At 34.9% G+C, this 26,193-nt stretch overlaps 1 protein-coding gene across 3 annotated transcripts in view; it reads right to left on the reverse strand.

The window, feature by feature from the left end:
• Vrk2 (VRK serine/threonine kinase 2) overlaps positions 1 to 26,193 on the reverse strand; it is a 106,213-nt gene that overhangs the window by 30,233 nt on the left and 49,787 nt on the right. For all 3 annotated transcript variants that reach the window (XM_046423591.1, XM_046423609.2, XM_046423601.1), the window contains exon 8: positions 10,500 to 10,632. In XM_046423591.1, coding sequence (XP_046279547.1) covers positions 10,500 to 10,632 — 133 coding nt within the window. The remainder of the gene's footprint in view (positions 1 to 10,499; positions 10,633 to 26,193) is intronic.

The following is a 26,193-nucleotide window of genomic DNA, read 5'->3' on the forward strand; positions in this document are numbered from 1 at the left end:
TGGGGATTTTTCAGTTACATGAAAGGATAATTAAAATAGGTCCACTGCTTTGGATGCACAATTCTACAATGTTACAGATATTGTCTTATAATTAAGCAGCTCTAAGCTAAAATTCTAACCCCAGATCCTGGAAAGAAATCTAAAGGTGAGACAATGGATGGGACCACAGGAGAGAGGTGGGAGTGAGTGTGAAGCCAAATAGAGGTTCCCCAAATTTAATACAAGATGGCTTTTCATTTAAAAAAATACAAAGAACATTTTCATGGCCCTGTAAATATCATTTATATCAAATCATTAAATGCTATAAACTAATGTCATCATGATTTTATATACGTGTGTTAAAGTGCCTCTTATCAAAAGACGGACAATGAAACCTAAGAAATGTGTCAAACATAATTGATACTTGTTAAGTCACTGGAATAATGATTGCAACATCAGCAAATACCCATAAAATAAACTCATTTTTAACAACCATTTCAGACTGTTATAAAAACAATAGACTGGTATTTATATTTCTACCACTACTTGAATGTTCATCTGTGTAAGAATAATATAATCTCCCAAGACCAATATGTGACTGTTAAACCTGCTGTAAACAGGTATCCTGTTTTATTTTCTTTCATTAAATAAACTCTGAAAAGTCACTCAGTAAACTTAGTTTTTAATTTAAAAAGTCATCTACTAAGAACAATGATGCCATCATGTTGCAACTACTTTTGGTTACCATACGTAAGTAGTTATAAAAGCAGAAGACAAGATCAGCTCTTACACGTACTCTATCTTAACTGCTATTAGAGTATTGGATTATTTTTTTTTTAATTTTTTTTATTGGTTGTTCAAAACATTATAAAGCTCTTCACATATCATATTTCATACATTAGATTCAAGTTGGTTATGAACTCCCAATTTTACCCCAAATACAGATTGCAGAATCACATCGGTTACACATCCACATTTTTACATAATGCCCTATTAGTAACTGTTGTATTCTGCTACCTTTCCTATCCTCTACCATCCCCCCTCCCTCCCCTCCCATCTTCTCTCTCTACCCCATCCACTGTAATTCATATCTCTCCTTGTTTATTTTCCCATTCCCCTCACAACCTCTTATATGTAATTTTGTATAACAATGAGGGTCTCCCTCCATTACCATGCAATTTCCCTTTTCTCTCCCTTTCCATCCCACCTCATGTATCTGTTTAATGTTAATCTTTTCTTCCTGCTCTTCCTCCCTGCTCTGTTCTTAGTTGCTCTCATTATATCAAAGAAGACATTTGGTATTTGTTTTTTAGGGATTGGCTAGCTTCACTAAGCATAATCTGCTCTAGTGCCATCCATTTCCCTGCAAATTCTATGATTTTGTCATTTTTTAGTGCTGCGTAATACTCCATGGTGTATAAATGCCACATTTTTTTTATCCATTCATCTATTGAAGGGCATCTGGGTTGGTTCCACAGTCTAGCAATTGTGAATTGTGCTGCTATGAACATCGATGTAGCAGTATCCCTGTAGTACACTCTTTTAAGGTCTTCAGGGAAAAGTCCAAGAAGGGCAATAGCTGGGTCAAATGGTGGTTCCATTCCCAGCTTTCCCAGGAGTCTCCATACTGTTTTCCAGATTGGCCGCACCAGTTTGCAGTCCCACCAGCAATGTACAAGAGTACCCTTTTCCCCACATCCTCTCCAGCACTTGTTGTTGTTTGACTTCATAATGGCTGCCAATCTTACTGGAGTGAGATGGTATCTTAGGGTGGTTTTGATTTGCATTTCTCTGACTGCTAGAGATGGTGAGCATTTTTTCATGTACTTGTTGATTGATTGTATGTCCTCCTCTGAGAAGTGTCTGTTCAGGTCTTTGGCCCATTTGTTGATTGGGTTATTTGTTTTCTTATTGTTTAATTTTTTGAGTTCTTTGTATACTCTGGATATTAGGGCTCTATCTGAAGTGTGAGGAGTAAAAATTTGTTCCCATGATGTAGGCTCCCTATTTACCTCTTTTATTGTTTCTCTTGCTGAGAGAAAACTTTGCAGTTTAAGTAAGTCCCATTTGTTGATTTTTGTTATCAACTTTTGTGCTATGGGTGTCCTATTAAGGAATTTGGAGCCCGACCCTACAATATGTAGATCGGAGCCAACTTTTTCTTCTATCAGACGCAGAGTCTCTGATTTGATATCTAGCTCCTTGATCCACTTTGAATTAACTTTTGTGCATGGCGAGAGGAGGGGATTCAGTTTCATTTTGTTGCATATGGATTTCCAGTTTTCCCAGCACCATTTGTTGAAGATGCTATCCTCCCTCCATTGCATGCTTTTAGCTCCTTTATCAAATATAAGATAGTTGTAGCTTTGTGGATTAGTCTCTGTGTCCTCTATTCTGTACCATTGGTCCACCCTCCTGTTTTGGTACCAGTACCATGCTGTTTTTGTTACTATTGCTCTGTAATATAGTTTTAAGTCTGGTATCGCTATACCGCCTGATTCGCACTTCCTGCTTAGAATTGCTTTTGCTATTCTGGGTCTTTTATTTTTCCATATGAATTTCATGATTGCTTTATCCATTTCTACAAGAAATGCCTTTGGGATTTTGATTGGCATTGCATTAAACCTATAAAGAACTTTAAGAACCATATGATCATCTCAATAGACGCAGAAAAAGCATTCGAGAAAGTACAGCATCCCTTTATGTTCAAAACATTAGAAAAACTAGGGATAACAGGAACTTACCTCGACATTGTAAAAGCTATCTATGCTAAGCCTCAGCCTAGCATCATTCTCAATGGAGAAAAATTGAAGGCATTCCCCCTAAAATCTGGAACAAGACAGGGATGCCCTCTATCACCACTTCTATTCAATATAGTTCTCGAAACACTGGCCAGAGCAATTAGACAGACGAAAGAAATTAAAGGCATAAAAATAGGAAAGGAAGAACTTAAATTATCACTATTTGCAGATGACATGATTCTATACCTAGAAGACCCAAAAGGGTCTACAAAAAAACTACTAGAACTAATAAATGAATTCAGCAAAGTGGCAGGATATAAAATCAACACGCATAAATCAAAGGCATTTCTGTATATCAGCGACAAAACTTCTGAAACGGAAATGAGGAAAAACACTCCATTCACAATATCCTCAAAAAAATAAAATACTTGGGAATCAACCTAACAAAAGAGGTGAAAGATTTATATAATGAAAACTACAAAACCCTAAAAAGAGAAGTAGAAGAAGATCTTAGAAGATGGAAAAATATACCCTGTTCATGGATAGGCAGAACTAACATCATCAAGAGTATTGGATTATTAAAGGCCCTTCAATCCAGAAGAATGTTACAGTCCCATGGGTGCCATTTACTTTCTGCATAAGCTTCAACAATGTCCTAATGCAAGACTTGGCTCTTGTATTAAAATAAAAACACAATCTCTACCATGCTGTTCTGCAGTGATTTCTTTAGTAATAAATCTCCCATTAATAATGGAATGGTTCCATTTGTACAGATGTGTTCACAAGTCTCTTTTCCATTATGGCAATTCCCGATTACCACCACTTAAAAAATGTTCACATCCTTTAATTTTCAAAAAATGATATTTTGGCACCTGTTTGGATGATACAGACTACAAGAGGCCCTTTGAGGAAAAACAATCAGAATTAAAATGGAATGAACCTTCCCAGCCACTTCCCCCCACCCCCCAACTGAGGGATTAATTGATATGAAGCTGTAAGTAATGACAAGTCATTTAGATTTCTGAAGTCAATCTTTCATAAACTGGTCTTCAATTAAAATAGCCCTTTGAGAGTTAACTTTACTTCACTATTATAGTTTTTGGTCTTACTTAATTAAAATACATTATCACATATTCCATTCTTTCACTTATTTTCTTTCACTGCACATACACATTAATAACAATGGCTAAGCATTCTACCACTGTTTCCACTAATTTATATAAAAATACACATATTATTTAAAAGAACACCTAACGGTCACCCTTTTCTACTAGTAAAGATAAGAGCATGAAGTGTTTCTGAGTATCTCTCCCTTATATTCCCTCCCAGAAAAACAGACTAAACAACTTGATTTAGGAAGCTAATGTTTACTTTCCATCTACCATACAGTAATATATGCTAAGTTAATTTTAAAATTCTAGAAGACAATATTAGAATCTGTGTGTACCCACTTACATGCAGAATTAGTCATCACTGAAAAGGACTATTGATATCTAACTATTAAAGGTTTTTGAGCATTGGAAGTACAGCTTAGTGGTAAGAGACTTATATAGAATGCACAAGACCCTGGGTTCAATCCCTAGCACTGGAAAAACTAAAAACCTTCTAACTTGAAAGTTGTTTCTTTTATTACAGAATTTAAAAATTCATTTAAAAACATGCTAAGTGAAGCAGTAAATGGAAGGAGCCCTAGACTAGGAATTCATAGAGAAGAGATCTATCTCCAGCCTCCACCATTATTACTTTTTTAGTACTAAGATTCAATAATGCCAGATGATACATTTCTTTTAACATCTTTTCATTCACTCAGAAAATATATTATGAATTGTTTTCTGAGTCATAATTCTGCATAATTATAATACATAAAGTTCTTTGACTACACTTGATAATTAGCATAATTATTAATAGTAAGCTTTCATAGATTTCAAAAAAAATCAAGAATTTACTATTTTATGTAAATGTAATTTACTTATAGTGAGACTATTATTAATAAAAGATTTTTCCTCCAAACTTTCTCAATTTAGTTTCTAAATGTTATTTGGCATCTGATGTTTACTGAGCTTACTAATATGCAGCAAGGTAAATTCGTCTTTTCAGTCTAAGTCTGTGGTGCTCTCAAATGTTCAACATTTCAAAATGATAAAGCATTGCCAAGAGTAATAACCAAAAACTAACAAACAACAACAACAACAACAAAAAAAACCCACCACCACCACAAAAAAACAGAATAATGGGGGTACAGCTCAGTGGTACAGCACTTGCCTAGCAGGTGCAAGGCCCTGGGTCTGATCTCCAGCAATGGAAAAAGAAAAAGAGAAAAAAGAAAAAAAAGGCCTATATGAGAACTTAAATTTATTTCAATGAATTAGAATCTGACCTAACTTTCCTATGTACCTACATGAATACACCACAGTGAATCTCAACATCCTGCACATCCATAAGACTAGGATCCTAATTAGAATAAGATATACTCTATGTTTGTATAAATGTCAAAATAGACTCCATTGTCATGTATAACTAAAAGGAACAAACAAAACATATAAACCATATAGAATAAAACATGACATGCAGCAAGTTAAAAAAAAAAGAATGCAAAACCAATAAAAACAATTGTTGTGATTTATAGAGAGCTGCTACTGTGCCAGGTACTCTACCTGCTTTTTTATTATTGCATTGAATCACTCGAACAGTGTAAAATATTATTAACCATACTGACAAAAAAAAAAAAAAAGAAGAAGCTAAGAGAGGCTAAATAACTTGTTCAGTATCAAAGAGCAAAACTAGACGGAGCTCAACACTGAAGTTCAAGACTTTCAGAATCCAAAGTCCATGCTCAATCTAAGAATTCTTTGCCTCCAGAATTAATTTTAACATTATTCAAATAGCATTATTTACACTACTGAAACAGGCAATTTAACTTAAAGCACTGAAAGACATATTGACATAAAGAAACATGTTTTGGTCATAAACAAGCCAAGATCTAAGCTGCATCCCTAAGTTTTATAAAAGGATAGTTGAATGAAAAATTATTTCTTTCAAGCTACTTCACTCTCATAAAGAAGGATCTCTAAGTTAGAATATTTATTTATAAAGTGTTAAATGGTCCTTCCAATCAAACAACAGAGAGACCACTTTTGAGAACTGGTCCTCAAAAGACAAATTGGAGTAAAATTCACCAATAGGAATGAAAGAGAAAAAGCAAAGTTTAAGTGTTAACTGCCCTCCCCCAAAATGGATCTGATTATTTGCCTAAGGGACTTTCTGTTTAGTTTTATTTCTTAATATAGTAGCATCATGGAGTATGAAGAGAAACAGGGATTGGTAGAAAATAAAATGAACTTGAAAATGTCTGGGTTCAAATGCCCAAAATATGAATATATGTAACCAGGCATGACAATATGAAAGCAGAAAACTGCTGATAAGATGCTCCTTGACAAACTGAATAGTGATATATGAAGGACAAATTTAAAGTTTGTTCTTAGTTTTCTAACGGATAACTTATATAATTCAATATTTTGTCCATTAGAATGTACAAAGAGCTACAAAATATTATGGTAACCACATTTACTGTAGTTTCAAAAAGGATATTAGGAAAATAGAATATAATAAATAATATTTCAGATAAAATACTGAACCCAGGTCTCTATTTTTAAAGTACCTTTTAAATTACGTTTTAAATTACGTTTCCTCATGAAACCCTACTACGTGAAGATTAAGAAAAGCCATTCAACAGAGCAGAGATAGTTTACATTTGACCATTGCATAGTTTTTAACAAAAGAGTTCAATTAAAAAGTCAAGATGTATGTTCAGACTTTACAAGTCATGTGTGAATGTAAACCAATGGTTATATGCCACAGAGAAGCAATAATCTTCATTATTGTTTATACATTAGCCAGACTATTTAGAGCAGTCAAATTTACCTACACATTACCTACCTATATTTTTGTCAACTAATGAAATAAGGGAATACCAATATTTGATGGCTTACCTTTATACTTTATAATAGGAAAATGAGATTTCTTTTTTGAATTAGTATTTGGGAAGGTAAGTATTGTGCAAACCATGTCATTTTCCTAAGTTTGGTAACATGAAAATACATTCTCAGTTTATTTCACATGTATTTTGTAAGTTGGTGCAAAATGAAAGGAAACCAGGCAAGAAATAACACCAGACTTGGATTTCATATACTGTAGCAATTGGCAAAAAAAATTTTTTAAAAAAAGTTAATATATCTATCTGACACTAAATATATTACATAAACAAATGGACATTTAAAGTACAATTTAGATATCATATTTTATGGTCATCAATGATGTCGAATTAAAACAGGTATTATACACTCAATGCCTAGGTCTGAAGTATTTTAAAAAGCTCAATATGTTAAATGCAGTATATCTCTAGAGAAATTAGGTATTGACTGCATGCCTCAGTGAGTAGAAAAATCTACAGAAATCCATACCACACATTGATCCAAATATTGCTTTTTAACATTACTAAGAATGTAACAAATTTTAAAATAGTATATTTGACAAAGATATAATTCTCTTTAATTATCAGGCAATGAGAATAATATATGTCAAATTTATATGTGCTAGTTTCAATGAAGAGTAAAGAAATAATGGAAGAAATAAATACAACATATATTACTTTAATTTTATACTGAATAAAAGCAGTTCAACCACTTAGAAAATACATTTAGGATACATGAGAGAATTGAGTTTGGAAGAATAACTGAAATGTTTAAAAACATACAGATACAGAGATGTATGATAGTTCCAGGTATAGTTATCTGTCCATTCATCTCTATGCATAATTTTTAATCTATAATAATATGAGCTAATAGCTAAGATGGTTATTTCTTTCCCTCCCTTTATAGCTGAATGAGAAAACACTTAGGTGAAGAGGCTGAGATATTTTTTATACACATTCCTTCATTATAAAAACTTAATCCATACACACACAAAAATGAGCTTTCCCTTCAATTTCTGAATAACCATTAGAAAAAGTAGGAGCAACTAGATAGTCTGATCAGGTTAATAGTCTTTAATTGAGTGGCTAACTCCTAAGATAGTTTTACATTAAAATCTGAGTATTCCCTTGGCCTGACCAAACCCAGATATACTGGACACATAGCAAATGTTTGGCAACCAGAAGCTCTACTTTGCAGTGATAACTTTTGTTCTCTGTGCTTTCTTTTGCATTATCTTTCCTCAATATCTATTTGACATCATAGCTGGACTGGTACAGAAGATTTTTTTCTGAGATTAAGCTACACAGTGGTTGTACTAAAAGTAAACACATGAATATTTATGAACTTGATCTTCTGCATTCACCTATAGGATTTATGGTCCTGTTTATTTTGGCTTCTAAATATGGTTAAATAATTATTACCTAATAATTATTTATACAATGCTGAACTGAAATGTTTTATTTTAGAATATTAAATACAATATCTTAAAAACACTGTTCAAACACTTGAGAATATCAAATTTTCCATTTTATATACCAGAGTAACTTCATATAAAAATTTCAGCAAATGTGTGTATACACATGTTCTCATAAACATGAATATATTTATATGTACAAGTAGATACATATATGCCTAGAAGTTTAAAATATATCATATTTTAAATGCTTGAAGGTAATCTACTATTTAGGAACCCTGGAAAACCTATGATAAAAATGAATATTCCAGCATAAAACTTTCCAGCAAACACCAAAAATATTTAATGTAGGTTCTTCCCTGAATATTCCTTCCAGAGATATAATATCTTTTTGTGATCATTCTGAATTCAATTTTTCTCCCTCAAGACTGGGAATGGTTAAATCTACTATTCAACATGTATAAGATTTAAGGGAGAAAAAACTTTAAGTGGACTACTGAATAAAAAATTGTTCAAATATTTCATGAAGATAGAACAATGCAAACACAACATTCAACTATGGAATTAACTGAAGATGATGTTCAGAATTACTACTGTCAAACTTTGGTCAGACCAACAACTAATAACTCTCCTTCCCCTTGTATAAGTACAATAGTTTCTTAGCTATTTTCATACACAAAACCAGACTAATCAGTATCAGTGGCATCAATTCAAATAAGTGGCCTAACCATAAATCAGTATCATTGTTAACAAAACTGTACAAATAGGTAAGAATCTGTATGATGAATTTCCATGTGTACCACTATGTAAAAAGTAATTGCATGTTTCTGAAAACTATTAGGTATTGTAAAATAATTCTGGCAAAAGTGAAGAATAAAACTCATCAGAAGTGAAAGAACTTTAAGCTAAAAAAAACCCCCACAATATTCTTGATGTTTATGCTTTTTAATTTAATCAAAGTTATGTCCCATTGTCTTTAAGTGCTCACTGATTTATTAGCAATGTAAATGGTGAAAAATTATGCAACTCTACTAAATTTCTGAGTGATCATTACTTTTTTAAGAAAATCATACTTGAAAAAAGGTAGTGATTTCTTTTACTCTCTGCTGGGAGTATAAAGGCTAAATTCTGTTTCAGAAATATAGTCTAAGTTTCTTAGGTATACAACCAACACACTTGTTTTACTTTTTCATCAGCTTACCTTAAACTACTGTGGGTTTTTAATTGCTCTGGAAAATGATCAAGACCCTCTACATTACATGGTCAATGGTCCTTTTAATAGAAAAGGCAATAATATACAGTTGTTTGCGCCAACTAAAACTCGTTAGAAAGTCTCAGTTTAGGGTAACAGTTCAACAAACCATTAAGAAGTGCAAATGTCTTGCTGCCTTTTAGTGAAAATGTGTTCATCTCAATGCTATTTAAAAATTGTTTATTTAATTTAGCATATTTGAAAATACCTTTATAAACAAAGTTTACAAAGAATATAATTTTGAAAGCCAAAGTTTTTCAATAATCACAATTTTTTTCACTAGCATAACATTAGAATTGACTTTTTGTCTTGCTGACAGAGCAACTAAGAAAGTACAGTTGCATTGACCATATTGATTGTGAACAAAGCAACCATCAGTGGGACTCAGCACCATATATTTTCAATATTGACCTCCTACTTCCTTTTCCATGGCTTTCTGGGTCGGCTATTGGATTTGGACTGCAGAGTAATAAACAGCTAAGGTTTAATTAATGGTAAATGAATACAAGACATAGGTTATGACTTTAACTAATTAGGGAATTGTTGAATTAAGTCTGCCTTGGAATGCAAGGCAGTCCAATCAATATCCAATAAAAGGACTATGTATGTAATTTACCTGCAAATGTGTTTCCAATACCATCAAAGTGAGTTTAAATAAGTAAGATATATGAAAGGCGACTAGGAGAGATTTCCACAAGTTAACACTTTATAGTTTCAAGAAAGATATCCTTATTATGGAGAGATGTTATCTTCTAGATTTCTGATAAGGGCACAAGGAAAAACAAATAACCATTCACATGTGCAACGTTATCAAGTCTGATAGTCACCTACAGCATAAAAAATTCTTCACTAACCTCTAGGGTTAACAAAAACAAGCTAGTGACTTTCTGGGCAAGAGAACATCAAACTTTGTTTACTTGCTACTCTTTGGCTCCTTCTTCTGTTGTTACAGTCTATATCCCCATGCACTATCAGAAGAAATATTCATTGGTATAATAGGAACTCACTAATGCACATAAAAACCTCAGCAGTGCTCTCACTCTTCAAACCGACTCTGCCAAGGTCATCTCATGCAGTTTTATTACTCTTGACTCTAATCATTCTTCTGAAATAAAAGTAAGAAAAAGAAAAGAGAAACCCACCTACTCCCTTGTGGGCATCCAAGCTGGTAAACTCTATCGTCCCATTATGGCCTTTTCTAGGATTTTCCTGATACTGTTTGTGGTTCCCATTGGGACAATATCTGTAGGAAAGTCCATAATCTGCAAGATAAACCTGGAAGACATGAACAGACAAATGAATAATGCTTTTGTCCTCTGAAAATATGGCCTTTATAATTAAGTCTTTAGAAGCTGATAACTTAGGAACAGTCTCGGATCTATATTTTATTAAACCAAGTGGTGCCTCAGGATAACATATATACAACTAGGGGGCTATAACAACTAACTTTCCAACTTAAATCCTTATTACATCATGGGCATATCTGATTTCTGGGCTAACTTGGATTTAATTTTTCTTATTTTGGTGCTGAATTCCCTTTTCTCCAGGTGGGCATCCAGACGTCATAAACCACAATATGTCTTTTTTACCATAAAGGCTTACGAGGCTCGGCCTTCCTTTGTAACCCCTCCCAGAAACAAAACAGTTTTAAGCACGGAAGAGACATAAAAGCAAACATTCTAAAAATATAAATCTAATTTTATAAGTCTCCTCTAATAGGAAGTATAAAAATAGGGAATAGACTATAGAGCTGATGTCTCAAAATAAACCAAAAAATCACCCTCATGTTGTCTGTATTCAAGAATGGAACATCAATGCAGGACTTCTGGTCTTTTAGACTGATCCATATCACTACTGTTATCTTTGTAAGTCAATCAGAATTGCAAGCAGGGTCTCCAAACAGAAATATAGACTGTTCAAAGTCAGACAATTCAAATGAATTTTTCTCATATTACTTTTGGAGAGAATATAAAGTGGGAAGGAGTAGTTTTACAGATATGTCATATGTAGAATGGAGAATTGCTGGACATTTTTTGCAACATAGATTCAGAAAATGTAGTTCCCACCCATCTGCTACCATTCCATTCCCCTGCTCCAAAACAAAGCAGTTTCAACTTTTAACACATGTAGTTTCATATATATATTTCTTTACAATGTAGGAAATATTTCCAGAAGTGGCTTCAAGATAATAGATAATTATAACCTGCATTTTAAAAGAAAATTCAGTATTTGGATATTTTGAACTTCAAAATATAAAAGCACAAATTTTATTTGTTGGAGAATATCACTTGCTAGACTGAAAACACATATTTTCATTTGTCTCCCTCTCCCACATGTGCTGCTTCTCAGTATATCCTTAAAAGTAACAAATTTCTCCACCTTAAATAACCACACACTTCAGGAACAGTTGCTTCCCTTCACTATTTCTGATGCATTTATTTATCTCTTTATTTCAAGAACTAAATATACTTCACCTGGAAGGGTATATATGATAATTCAGCAAACAGAATTATGTTTTAGTACATAAGAGCAGTTTACTATTTTTTAGAAAGTGCTATCAAAAAGCTTTTCATGTTGTCATAAGACCAAAATTTTAAGAAAGAATACTAGGCACCAGGGGTGTTCAGTACTTTCATTGACCCCAACCATCCTTCTGAATTCCTACAGGTAGGTAACATTATCACCATTTTGTTCCTGTGGAAATGGAGGCTTAATGTATCTGTATGAGTTGTGTAAGAAAAGGCAGCCAGGATTCTATAGCAGTTCTGACTTTAGAGTCTTCACTCTCAGTCACTGTCAAAAAAAAAAAAAAAATGCAGCAGGCAATTGAGTTAAACTCACAAGGGAAACTTTCTTCTCCAATGAAACAAAAGGCAGGAAAGTTTATAAGTGCTAGTGAGCCAGTGGGAGAGTACTAGAGAATGTTAGGGGGACATTGGTCAATGTGAATATGCCACCTATGTTTGCTAACTGGCACTGGGTTACTGTATCCCACAGAGACTACCATCCTGCATAGGGACAACTCCCAGTTCCTTAACAAAAACATGCCTATGTTCTAAAATTTGTAAGACTGGGAGAAAATCTGTCTCAAAGGGACAGGAAAGGATTTACAATTTGAGTTTTCTTAAGTAAATACTCTAAGAAAAGGGAGGTCAAGACTATGGTCGGGAAGAAACCTGTCAAAAGTTTAGTTAGGTTGATGGGCTCCTTATAACCATCTTGGTCTTTGCTTAGCCATAGGTCTTAGAGTTGTGCTAGGATGCTCAAAATTTGGCAGAGCAAGGTTTAAAGACAAGAAGCTAATAATATAGAAAGAAGGCATATATTAACTATATTTTAGTCAATGAATATTTCAGATGTAAAAGTGATTTAAAGCATGCACAGTCACAGCTTCAAGGAGCATGCATATACTCTAAGAAAGTGATCTTTAAAGCACGCTAGGTATTATCCAGCCAACCAGAAATGCTCTTGTTAGTCTTAATAAGAGTTACAGGTAGAACTCAAAGGATCATGAATGATCAAAATATAAAATTAAGATTTCTTAGCAAAAAGAACAAGTCTCCACTCCCTTCCCAACTCTCATACATCTTTTTTTTATAATCTACTAATTCAGATTTTTGTCTCCTAATTTAGCATATAGTTCAAAATATTTATATTCATATAGCTTTACGAGAATTGACCTGGAAAATTCTAAAATTTTTAATGAAAAGTTTGCATATCACTAGCATACATCATCAACACTATTAGAAATATAGTCAGGGCTCTATTGAAGATATCTAGGGGTGAATGGAGACTTTATGTAATAGAAAGCAAAGTCAATAATCTGTCTCAAATAATCAAAATGTCAACAAATTAATTTGACTCAATTATGTCAAACTCAAAGTTTTACAGACAGTCTAGAATTTTGCCAGAACAATTCAAAGACAGGGAATAAGGGCTTGGAAAAATCGTCAAACAAGAAAAAGGAGGGAATAAAGGAGCTAACATTTATAAGATTCTATTATGTGACAATTACTGGGCAAAGTACTTTTCACAAATTAGTTCATTAAATCTACACAACTATTCTCAAACCAGGTAGCACTGGTTTGATTCTATGAGGAAGCTGACCACTCACTACTTAAATAACTTGCTCATGAAACGAAGATGGAAGCAGTACTCAAATCCAGATCAGTATGACTTCCAAAATCATCCTCTCTTCCCCTCTTAATAAAATATAGAAGTGTCTCTGTCAATTTCTGAAGTCATATCAACATCAAAAATAAGTTGAAGCAGAACCCAATCTACAGTAGGGGTCACAGGCTAGGACTTATTTTTGTACCCTTTAAAACTAAGAAAATGTACATTTTTATGTGATTGTAAAAGAAAGGAATGAAAGCTGAGAGAGGAAAAATACATGACTGTAAAAGGAAGGAAGAAAGGAAGGCAGGAGAGAAAAGAGAAGCAGGGAAGGGAAGGAGGAAGGAACTAATAGAGAACCACATGCGGCCCAAGGAGCTCAAAGCCTAAAATATTTACTATCTGGCTCTTCACAGAAGAGGTATGTCAACCTCTAGGGTGAAATTTGGTTTAGTTATTTTTTATACTATCCTTTTTTCTCTCTGTGTAAAATAAAAAACAGATAGCTTATACTTTTTCACTTTACATATAAATATGTATAATATTCCTAGTTTTAGGCAGGCCTGCCTTAGGAAACCCAAAGATTTACACCAGAATTGAGTATGGGGTGATTATTTGCATTGTAATAAGACTAGCCATAGGAATATTTAAATAGCTATCTCTCTAATGCATTTTAAGTGAGTTTCTTTTTATGCCCTTTTTCTGAATACAGTAACCCCTTCCTTCCTCCGTAAGTACAAAGGACAGCCCTGCTTCAGAGTACTTTCTATTGTACTTTGCTGCCTCTCACATTTCCATATGACACTCCGTATCAATTATGTCCCTTTCCAACTTCTTGAGGGGAGATGCACCACGTCAGTATCCACATTTACTAAGTGCAAGTTACCAGTGCTCACTGAAACCATTCCCTTGGAGGGTCTCATTGTTTTAGTGTACTTCTTATATCGTTCCCCTGAAAAACACCCAAATGGAACTAATGCTTCCATGGACTCTCAATTTTAATATCTTATAACTTAACAGATAGTGTGGCACCCATCAAGGTACACTCCCATTAAAAAAGGATTGGCCTTTCACCTATAAGGAATACGATAGGCCCACAGCCTCCAGCAGCAGGGCCACTGGATCTGCTGCACAGCCTGAGAACAAAAGCCATACTATTCTTAGGCAGCCTCACAGATGACTAGTCATGGGGAGGAAAGGGAACCCTCTTCTACTCAATTGGTATCTCCAATCATCATCATCATCATCATGTAAAAATCTTTTTATTTATTTTTATTATCATTACTTTATAATAAATTATAATGATAAATATTATTAGAAATAGTTATTTGTTGGCATTATTTTTTTAAAAAATTATTATTTAAAAAAATAATAATCTTTGCTATGGAGCCCAGAGATGGGTAGGCCGAGAATGTCAAATGTGCATTGCAGTCCAATGTTCTCCCTTTCACAAGGGTCAGATCCACAGCCTACCCTGAGAGCTTCCCTATCCAATTGTGTTTACTCTTTTTATCTTGCATAGGTATCATATTCCCTTCTCCCAACGAAGTCCTTGTATCCTAATTGTCTCAGCATCTGTCTCCCTGAGAACCTCATTTGACACAGCTGGTCAGTAAATAATATCCTTGATTAATAAATGAAATGAAGATGAAAAACACATAATCCTTCAAGTACTACCACTGAGAACACAATTTGCCATAAGCCAGGATGTACCCATATACGCCTTATTCTCAAGTTTTGCACTTGGTTAAGCTTTTATTTCCAGTTGCCTTTGCTGCCTGATGCTTGCATGGACAATAAAGGCTTTATTTTTCCAGAAGAATGGGTGAACTAAGGATTAAAAAGCATCCTGTGACAATTCTCCTTGACATAATTTGTATCAGAAGGGCCTTTATCCTCAACTGGGCACTTCTCCAGCGCCACCCCAAGTACACTCTTACCTTCTACCACACTTTCAGAATTCACACTGCTACTTCCTGGACTCACCTGAATCCTATTCTGGCACTGAGATACTTTCAATCATGAGCAATGTCTTGGTTTTCACTTGTATCCCTGTGGTTTACTATTATAATAATGTAAAAAAGTATTTAGCTTTTATTTATGTCTCAGTTCCATATCTGGAAGCTGTAAGCTCCAAGGAGAGGAAAGATCAGGATAAGGTGCACACACCTTTGTATCTGTGACATCTCAAAGGCCTTCTGCATGGTAGGTTTAAATAAAATTTTATTGATTTGACTTGATAATAATTGGACCAACTGAACTAATTTCTTTCCATAGATATCTGGGCACCAAGCATAATAAACTATTGGGAATTGTACATTTTAATAAGAAAAAAAAAACGTACATTCATTGAACTCTTGCTAAGTGAGGGCATTAAGTGCCTTATACTAGACAAATCATTTAAACCTGATTAGTCTAATAAGTTATTTTAAGTTCTTCTAAGGATGAGAAAATAGGATAAGGTTTGGTGTTCTGTGCAAAACAAACTTATAGCAGCTAGAAAAGTTGGGCTTTGAACTTAAATCAGTCTGACCAGAAGACTGAGTTATTTTCTATCTGGCCCACATTGAGGAAAGGGAGAGAGCTTAGCACATCTGTAGGTAGAGAAGTAAGATATGCTCTGACAAAAGTGTAGCGGCCTATGAAAGTTTTCAGCAAGTTGAGATTATTTCCATTAATAAGACTCAGAAGAAGCAGCAACATTTAAATTGGGCCTTGAAATACATCTAAGATTTCCACAAATGGAGATAGGGAAGAAGAAACAACACAAGAAGGAAAACAAGGTGTGGGTTGGCGGGTACTGGTAGTCTAGAGGTTAGTGGAAACACAAGTCAGAAAAAAAAAAGATCCATGTTCATTTACAAAGAGCCTTGGAAATGGTGCTAAGAAGCTGGAACACAATTTTTGTAAGTAAATTCATGTCACTGAAAGGCTTTGCAAGAAAAAATATCAGCATTGGCAGCAGAACGGAGTGTCAAATTAGGAGACTATGACAGTAGTTCAGGCAAGAGGAGCCTGGACTAGTGGTACTGGTGAAGGGAGACAAAAAGGGCCACAAATTATAGGACGGTTTTTTGGGGTGGGGACTGTAAAGAGAGAGTGACTGGATAGGGAAATGAGGATTCAATGAACAGAGAAAAAAGGGATCAGAGGAGGAAAAGATGTTTTTAAAAGAAAATGATAACTTTTGTACTCAAAGCAAACTGGCCAGTTGGAGATGAACAGTCTAGACCAACTAGCTTCTGTTTCTGTCAGCTTATGTTGGAACTGAGTGACACAGTAGCAGCTGATGGAAAAGAGTATAAAGGATCTCTTTCTCATCAAGGTTTGATCTTCCTGCTCCTGGAGAATCAGGATTCCGCAGTAAGGAGTAGCTAGACTGCCTCAAATGGAAATATAACTTTCAATTGGGAAGATTCAGTGAAGGATAGTCAAGAATAGGAGCTCTGGAATCAGATTCCCTGGGTGTAAGTCCTGGCTTTACCTCTGATTCCTACTGTATTCCTAGCCAAGTTACTTTACTTCTTTGTACTTCTGTTTCATCATCTAAGAAATAACCTACCCCTCTCAAGTGGTATTGAAAGGACCAAGTGATTTAAACCTATCAAAGTCTTAGACTAGTATCCAGAACATAGCAAAACCCAGAAAATAACAGCTAACCAGACTATAAATCATGTTTCATAAAACTAAAGAATTCTTGTGGGGCAAAATAAAAAAAAAATGGGTTCCTATCAGCATGACAACCAATAAAAGATGGTATTTTCTAGCAATTGTATTGGAGGGCTGTGAGGGATAATCTGGTCCCTATTTCTCTCCTTGGTTCTAGTGGCCTATGGCACTCCTTGGCTTGTAAATGGTGTTCCCCGTCTCTTCACATTGTCTTTTTTTTACCCATGTCTGTCTCCATGTTCAAATTTCCCCTCTTCATGAGATCACAAACCATACTGAAGTGAGTCCTCCCTAATGACCTCACTTTAATTTGATCATCTGCAAAGACTCTATTGCCAAATAAGGTCACTCTCACAGGTAATGGAGATGAGGCCTTCAAAAGCTTTTGAGGAAACAATTCCATCTACAGCAATCACCATTCTGTTTGTAAATAACCAGAAAGGGTTCTCGCTACAAGAAAGCACTCATAATGGCCACATTCAACTGTGAAGGTCTCTTGACATTGATAGATCTCTTCCAAAAGAAATTTACGATATGCACAAATGACTTACTGTACCTGGCTATACTACTGCTGGAAGTAACTGTTACAACTGAATGCTGACTAAATAAAAAATTCATATATGCATTAATCTCTTCAATTTCTTATTGTTCCCTTATCATTCATATATTAAGTGTATTATGCATTCCATACTCTCTGCCAGTTGATGGTAACAAATCAGTCGATAGAACACAGCCCTAGTTTTCCCATTGACATGATCACAAATTTGATTTTCTGAAAGTCCAGTACACAGTACAGAGAGAATCACACTAACCTAGTTCTATACCAGTAGTTTCTTAAATCCGATCTGCAGCTAACTACCAGTTCTATATGGTGAGAAATGAAAGGGACAAAAGAGATCACGTAGGCTACTCAATTTACAGAAGGGGAAGATGAACCACTAAAAAGCCTACTGAATTATTTAAAGGAGAAAGAGATCTGCAGTACTGGAGTTTTATTAACTAGAATAAAAATTATCTGTATTCCCAACTTCTCATAAATTTAGAATATAGAAGAAAGTGAAAGAAATAAAACAGTACCTGATATTAAGAAATGGCTGTTAATTTTGTTGAGTGCTAATGACATGATGACATGATGAACTTCATTGTTTTGAAGATGTATACATACTTACATATTTAAGTAGTATGTCATAATATTTATAATTTACTATAAAATACTTCAGCCAAAAAAATCAATAAAACAAAAATTTTAAATGTTAATTTTTAAAGCAAGGTATCTATGGAGCCCACTAATTTGTAGTATGTTTAAAATTTTTCAAAATAAAGTTTAAAAAATATACTTTGCCTAGAGACAAAATTTTATATTTAACAGGTTCTCAGAGTTTTAGCACTGGAAAATAAGCATTGCAAAATATTAAATACAGACCCAAATTACAAATTATAGTTATTATGATATTGTCTTCAATATTTTCCATCCATTGATACACTCTCATAAGGCTAATCACATAGCTATCATTCTCATAGTATTCTGAAATACAAATTTTTAAACAATGGTTGCAATTTGATTTTGAAACAGACATCTTAATATGTTTAAGAATAAACTTTCGAGCTAGGTGTGGTGGCAGCTATCTGTAATCCTAGCTACTTGGAAGGCTGAGGCAAGAGAATCATAAGTTTCAGCAACTTAGCAACTTAGCAAGGCCAGTTTCAGCAACTTAGCAAGACCTGTCCCAAAATAAAAATTTTTAAAAAGGGCTTGAAATGTGGCTTAGGGGGTTATGCACCCCTGAGTTTAATCTTGGTACAAAAAAAGAAAAAAAATAATAAATTGATAAGAGAAACATTGTTATATCATGTATTTGATTAAGTATTTCTTAAAAAATTAAGTAAATAAACTGGAGTTCAGAAAAATAATAACACACCACAGAAAGTTAAATGAAAATAAAATTTAGGATTGACTACTTTCATTTGACAAATCATACTGAAAGAATTCTAAAATAGCTCATAGAAGTGATTATAACATATTCAATTTTTATTCAAAGAAACATTTGGTGATAGGATTATTTTTTAAATATGCACTATTAATATAAAATTCATAAAATTTTAAAAGTTCATATAACTAAAGTCATAGGAACAATTTCAAGTTTCCTTTTTTAACTAAAAATATACAGTAGGATTTCACTAGGAAAAAATAATATGCATGTCACTATATGCTACAAGTGGCCAACATCACCATGTTATATTTAATCTATGACACAACCCTATCCACGTGATAGCAAACCACTTTAAAACAGCCTCACCAGCCGTAACATACAGTTAATGTTATGGCATTATCAAGCTAAGATATACAACACTACTTAAGGTATTATAAGAACTAAATTTTATATATGTTCAACAAAGAAAATGCCACTCCCAAAATTGTAACCATATTATGTACACATACCATGTAAAATTCTTAGAACACTTCAAACTCCATCTTACAAGCAACCATGATTGATAAATAGATTGTGTTAGAATTCCCTCTAGCCAACAGTGAACAAGCAACTTTAATAAGGCTTATGACCCTAAACTATGGATATTTGAGAGACTCTGAAAGTATTTTGTCACCAGATATATAGGTCAGATGCTACAATTCCTTCTCCAAAATCTATAATTTTTTTTCTAAATTTAAACTTTTTAACTTCCTTAGTTTTGCAACAATAGGCTGTGGAAACTTTATAAGAAACATTTCCTTCTGGAATGAGCATTCAGTACTTGGAGAATAAATTGTTAGAGAATCACAGAATTTTAGAGCTAGAAGGAGTCTCTGAGATCACTTAGCTGAAGTCTCTTATTGTATAAGTGAAAGTTAAAGGCTGCAGATCTGATCGATGGCAGATCTGGGACTGGAACCTGGTCTCCTGAGTTATTCCAGCATGGCTCCCAGCAGTCAGGAGGGCCATCACAGGTCCTAAGTCATGTTTAACACTCCAGATGTTGACATGAAGACCTGCTCTCTACCTGTGAGGGTCACCCTCTTTGACTTAGTATGCAGCTTTGTAATAGAAAGATACTGAATATGAACAGGCATGCAACTTTACAATCAAGGTACTTCTGGCAACAAGTCAGATAACAGATACTATATCTAAACTGGCTTCATGTCTTAGACAGTCAATGAAGTATCACTTGAAGAGTTACATAAAAGAAATATGTACACAGGCCCCATAAATATAAAAGGAAGAAAGAGAATTGTACCTATCTATAAGCCTTAAGGAGTTCATTTTTGTTGAAAATATAAAATAACACAAGGCAAGTGATATCTGAGAGCTTCTAGGCTTAAAATACATATTTGGAGCTAAAGGGAATCAGAAAAGGAGATCAGTATAGACCAGAATCAAGACTTCACCCAAAAGTAGGGATGTACGGTGGCACAAGAAAAAAAAAATGCTTTTGATTAACAGGGAGTGCACCACTGGACTAAAAGGTCTGGTTTTGGCTAAACTGCATCAACCTTCTTCACTGTGACCCCTGAGAGATCCAGGGTCTTACTGAAAACCACCACTTGGCATCACTTCTGGTAATGCCTACATAAGCAACAAAAAACATTTGTTTTCTAAATACTAGATCAGTACTTATAAGCCTAACTCTCCAGTTATAAATTAGACAATAGTATATTCTAAAATCAGGAAACTTTAAAACTTAGCTTAGGTTGTCCAAGAGTTTACCTTAGGTAGTCCAAGAGTTTACTATGATGTTTACCTATTTCTATAGGAAGATTCAGAAAGACATTAAAGGACATCACACAATAAATGTTTTAAAAATTAGTTAATACTTTTATAGTATCATTCCTTAAAAAATTAGTTAATGCTTTTATATTATCGTTCCTTAAAATGTTATCTCTTCTATGCTTCTTAATTTAAAGTTTTAATTTGATATTTAAACAAACCTATAAAAAGGACAAATAACATTTTATATAGTAAATAGGGTATTACCACTGAAGTATTTTGTTTAGTCTTTTGTCTAAAATAATTAATTCTTTAAGATCCTTGTTAAAATTGAGATGGCTTGAAGGATTGGAAATCCCTGACCAGGCATGGTGGCGCATGTCTGTAATCCCAGATACTTGTGACTCTGAGACAGGAGGAAAAAATTCAAGGGGAGCCTTAGCAACTTAGAGAGAGACTATCTCAAAATAAAAATTGAAAAAAAAAAAAAAAACATAGGAAATTTCTAGATTTGTTTTAACATCTAAATCAAGATAATACAATGGCATGTTTCAAGAAACACAAGAAAAAGTGAACTAAGTATTTTAAATCCATCCAAGTTTATCTTTCAAGTATCAATGCAATCTTTAAAAGTTTAAAAAAATGCAGTGCCAAGACCCGTGGCACACACCTGTAGCCCCAGTGAATCAGGAAGATTGCAAATTTGAGGCTGGCCTCAGCAACTTAATGTGGCCCTAGGCAACTTAACAAGACTCTGTCTCAAAATTAAAAATAAAGTAAACAAAACCAAAAGGGTTAGAAATGTGTCTCAGTGGTTAAGCACCCTGGGTTTGATCTATGGTAAAAACAAAACAAAACAAAACAAAAAACAACAAAGTGGACATGTACCAATGGGCACTTCTTGAACAATGTACCAGGAGATGAGCTACATGCAATCAGAAAATGACAGAATAACTTTGGTGAGAAGACAGAAGGGTAAGTACTTAAAATATTACATCTAATAATAAAACAAAACATAGGACAAATTAAAGGAATTATAAAAATGTATTTTTTTTAAAAAAGTAAAATTAGTACAGCTAAAACATGAGATGACAATGGTAAGACAAAGAAAAAAGTGAAATAAATTCAATGATAATGAATAAGCAGTACATGGAAGTAAATGAATACAACAGCTATAATTATAGAAGTAAATGACTGAATAATAAAAGGGCCTCAGAGTCTCTTCAACAGATAGAAAGGTCAAGTTAGTAACAATGAAACCACAACTTTTCTAAATATCTCCTCCATCCTTCAAATATATTTAAAGGATATAAGATCAAATTAAATATATAAAATTAAAAAGGAGATAGAGTAAATATTGTAATGACTATCCCATAGCAAAGCAACTATATTTATAGGAAGAAGCTACAGGAGAATAAAGGAGACAGAATTGCACATAAGAGATTTTTGTACCTTCTTGTATAAAATATATCACCTGGACAAAATCTAAGTAAAGGTATTGATTACAAATAGAGTCACTAAGGCGGATAATTTAGGTATATATTAAACTTTATACTCTGAAAATAAGGACTATTTCTTAAGCAAACATGGAAGACTAACAAAAACTAATCATCTTCTAAGTAACAAGTAAACTACAAAGAGTAAAATCACTAAAATATCCAAATCATACTGTAATAAATTTAAGCAATTATAAAAAAACAATTTTAATAAAAATTTAAGAAACTTTTACTGAATCACTTTTTGGCAAAGGAAAAATATAAGCCTTCTAAAAACTATACAGGTAAAAATACTGTATATCAAAATCCATGAGAGACAAATCAGTAACCAGAGGAAAATTCATAGCCTTAAACACTATGGAAATAGCTTTAAAAAAAAAATGATTTAAAGATGGTGGAATAGTGCAAGACAGCATTTCTCTTAGCTTAGCTACCCAGAACTCAAACAGTGAGAATACCATGTCTCCCTGATACTTAGAGTGAAAAATCCCGAGACTGGAGGGGCAGTCTGCCCTAGGTGAACCATGGACTGCTTGACTCATTAGTCAGATATATTAAAAAATAAGGAGGAACCTCTCCATCTTCTGTGATCCAAGAGCTATCTTGGGACTGCAGCACTGTGTAGCCTATAGAAACTGAAACCCACGTCTATAAGTTTTCCACTAGGTCTGCGTAGGCCTGTCTGAGCCTAGCAATCCAATGGAAAGTCAGACAACTGGGAGCATTTAACCCCGGGGAAACATAGGTTAGAAAGGCTGAAGAAAGCTGGGCTGTGGTTGCTTGCTTTGAGGTAGATTTCAACCCCACTTTTTTCCCCTTGTCCATCTTTCACAGCCTCATCTTCCCTCAGGGCCATCATTATATGACAAGGGTCTGTTGCAGGGTCCCTTAAACTTTGTTAAATGGCTGTCACAATAGGAAAAAAAATGTAGTGATAAAGTATAGTGTACCCCTGTCTCACTTTAGCTTGCTGCAATTTGCCATTACCTTGTCCCATATCATAGGATCAAAAACATCAGCAGCACTTATCCATGGACTGGTATCAAACATAGCCAGAATTTCTGGGCTTCTCTCTTATACAAGGTTAAAACTTAAGTATAAGAGAGTGTGCAGCACTTGCAGCTGCGAGTCTTTGGGGGAACTTGGTAGGTTCCCCATTTCCCCTTCCTCACTGCTCTGTGAGGGGCCACCCTGTCTTAATAGGCTTACCTCAGGTCCCTGCTTGGGCACCAGCTGCATGGGCTACCTCTCATCCAGCCAGGAGGTCCACAGAACAGGGTAGAGTGTGGCTGTGGAGTCGCTATTCAAGACCTCCGGAGACCAAGTAGAAAGTAGGTCTGATTTTATTGCGCAGTTACTATGTATACATACTCAGGCAATAGCTAAGCAGATTACAGGCAGCCACCAATGCAATTTCTGGCTAACTGTCCTTGGAGCAACCAATCAAGGAAGGGGCCATGGAGCAAGCTCAGGGACTGCAACAGGAGGCCTCACACCCAGGGCTGTGCCTAAGGAGTAAGAGGTTTGCTGCTCACAAGCCTAGTACAAGGGAGTGGTTTGCCACTCAGACACCCTTAACGTATGCCACATATGCAGTACTCCATGCACTTGTCCCCAAACTGGCCTCTTCCCAGTTTAGCAAATCTTGAAGCACAAAGGAGCAGATGGGGTCCCTGATTCCCTCCTGAGTCCCACATCCACCAATCCCTGAATCCTGCCAAATCAAGCATCAGCCCAGCACCCAACAGGGACGTCCAGCTTACCAATCCCCCAAACCCTCCCTATTCCCCAAGCCAGCCCATCACCTGCAGCTATGTGGCCAATCTGCAGGTCTCAACACCTGGTCTTGCTCTGCCTGATACAACAGTTTTCTGAGATGGGTGCAGAGTCTGATGACCAGCCCTTAGGACCACCTGGGAGAGAAGTACATGACTGGGGGTGGGAGGAGATTGAGTCTAGAGACTAAATCAGAGACCAGAATCATGGGGTCTGTAGGCAAAATAAGAGGCTAAGATCAGGCTCCTATATCATATGAGTGGAACCCAAAAGAGATTCCTAGGGTGCAGTCTTCCAACTCAAAGCAGCAATTGTTACACTCTGCCTCCAGTGCTAACCCGGCTACCCTAGAAACTCTCACCATTCTAAGGGTGGAGCTAGCATCAAACTCCAGATAACCACTCCTATTGGCTGAGAAGGGAAGAGGCAATTGTTCAATTTTCCATCAAAATCGTTTTTCTTTTGTTCTTTCTCTCACATCTTTACCATTTTTGAAACCAAGTATTTTTTACACATCAATTTATTGGGGACTGGGATGTCTGAATAGTATATCATAGTTTTGTTGTATATTCTTTTGTTTTTACTTTTTAAATTTTTAAAATAAAGTTTTACTTTATATATATTTTTCCTCTCACTTATCTGTTTGCCTGGATTTTCTTTCCATCTTTTTTCCTTCTAATAGCCAACCTCTATTAATTCCTCTTTCACTGTTCCTATAATAATTTTTAACTTCTATCTTCTCTCCTCCTTCTTCATAAACACCACATCCTACACCACTTCTGTTCTCTCCTTCTCCCCCATTAAAAACTGTAAACCCTTTTGGCAAACCTACTGTTTATCTTATAGACATAATTGAACACATCAGTTCTGTGTAATACAATAAAACTGTAGATGTAGGAGCTATTTGGCTTAAGGCTGTCTATTATTTGCACTGGGTGCTCTTAATATTGGTCTCCTCCTTAAAGGCAAGGTACTGGAAACATTAAGGGATACTATAATAGTCTACATAGTAGAAACTGTACTGCCTCAGATCCATACTACTAGATGGAAAGACATACAAACAATATGAAAAAAAAACAAGGTAATTAAGCACTCCAAACAAACCAAGATGCTCCAATAATAGAATAAATTGACAACACAGTAGAAGAAATGTCAAGAGTTCAGAATGTACTCAGTTAAACTGATCTTCAATGTGAAGGAGGATATCAGAGTAAAATCAGTGATGAATTTTAGGAGGTGAAAGATCACTTAAACAAAACGATAGATTCTGAAAAGAAATCAAACAGAAATCCATGAAATGAAGGAATCATTAAACTAAACTAAAAATTCAATGGAAAGTATCACCAACATAGACCATTTGTAAGACAAAATCTCAGGCAATGAAGATAAAATATACAATCCTAAAAGTGAAGTTAACCACACAGAAGACATGGTAACAAAGCATGAACAAAACTTCTAAGAATTATAACATGAAAAGACTAAATTTAAGATTTACTGGGATAGATGAAGGCACAGAGATACAAACCAAAGAATGCACATTCTGAACAATTAAATAATATCAGAAAATTTCCCAAACCTAAAGAATGAAATGGAAAATCAAATACAAGAGGCTTAAAGTATCCGAAATGTACAAAATTACACCAGAGCGGAGGGGTAGAGCCGCCAACCGCGCCTGCAAGGTAGGCGGACCTGCAACCCATCAGCAGAACAGGCACAGCGGCCTGCTGAGGGACAGAGCCACCCCCTCCCACCGCGCCTGCAAGGTAGGCGGAACTGTGACCACCAGAACAGGCCCAGCGGCCGCAGAGGGGCAGAGCCGCCAACCGCGCCTGCAAGGTAGGCGGACCTGCGACCCACCGGCAGAACAGGCCCAGAAACCCACAGAGGGGCAAGAGAAGAGAGAGAACTCAAATTACTAGCATACGGGATGAAAAAGGCAATATCACAACAGACACTTCAGAAATACAGAAGATAATCAGAAATTATTTTGAATCCTTATACTCCAATAAAATAGAAGATAGTGAAGGCATAGATAAATTTCTTAAGTCATATGATCTGCCCAGATTGAGTCAGGAGGA

The sequence above is a fragment of the Marmota monax genome, unplaced genomic scaffold (assembly GCF_021218885.2).
Source record: "Marmota monax isolate L192 unplaced genomic scaffold, Marmota_monax_Labrador192_F-V1.1 WCK01_AAM20220418_F8-fsc00015, whole genome shotgun sequence".
Taxonomy (NCBI): domain Eukaryota; kingdom Metazoa; phylum Chordata; class Mammalia; order Rodentia; family Sciuridae; genus Marmota; species Marmota monax.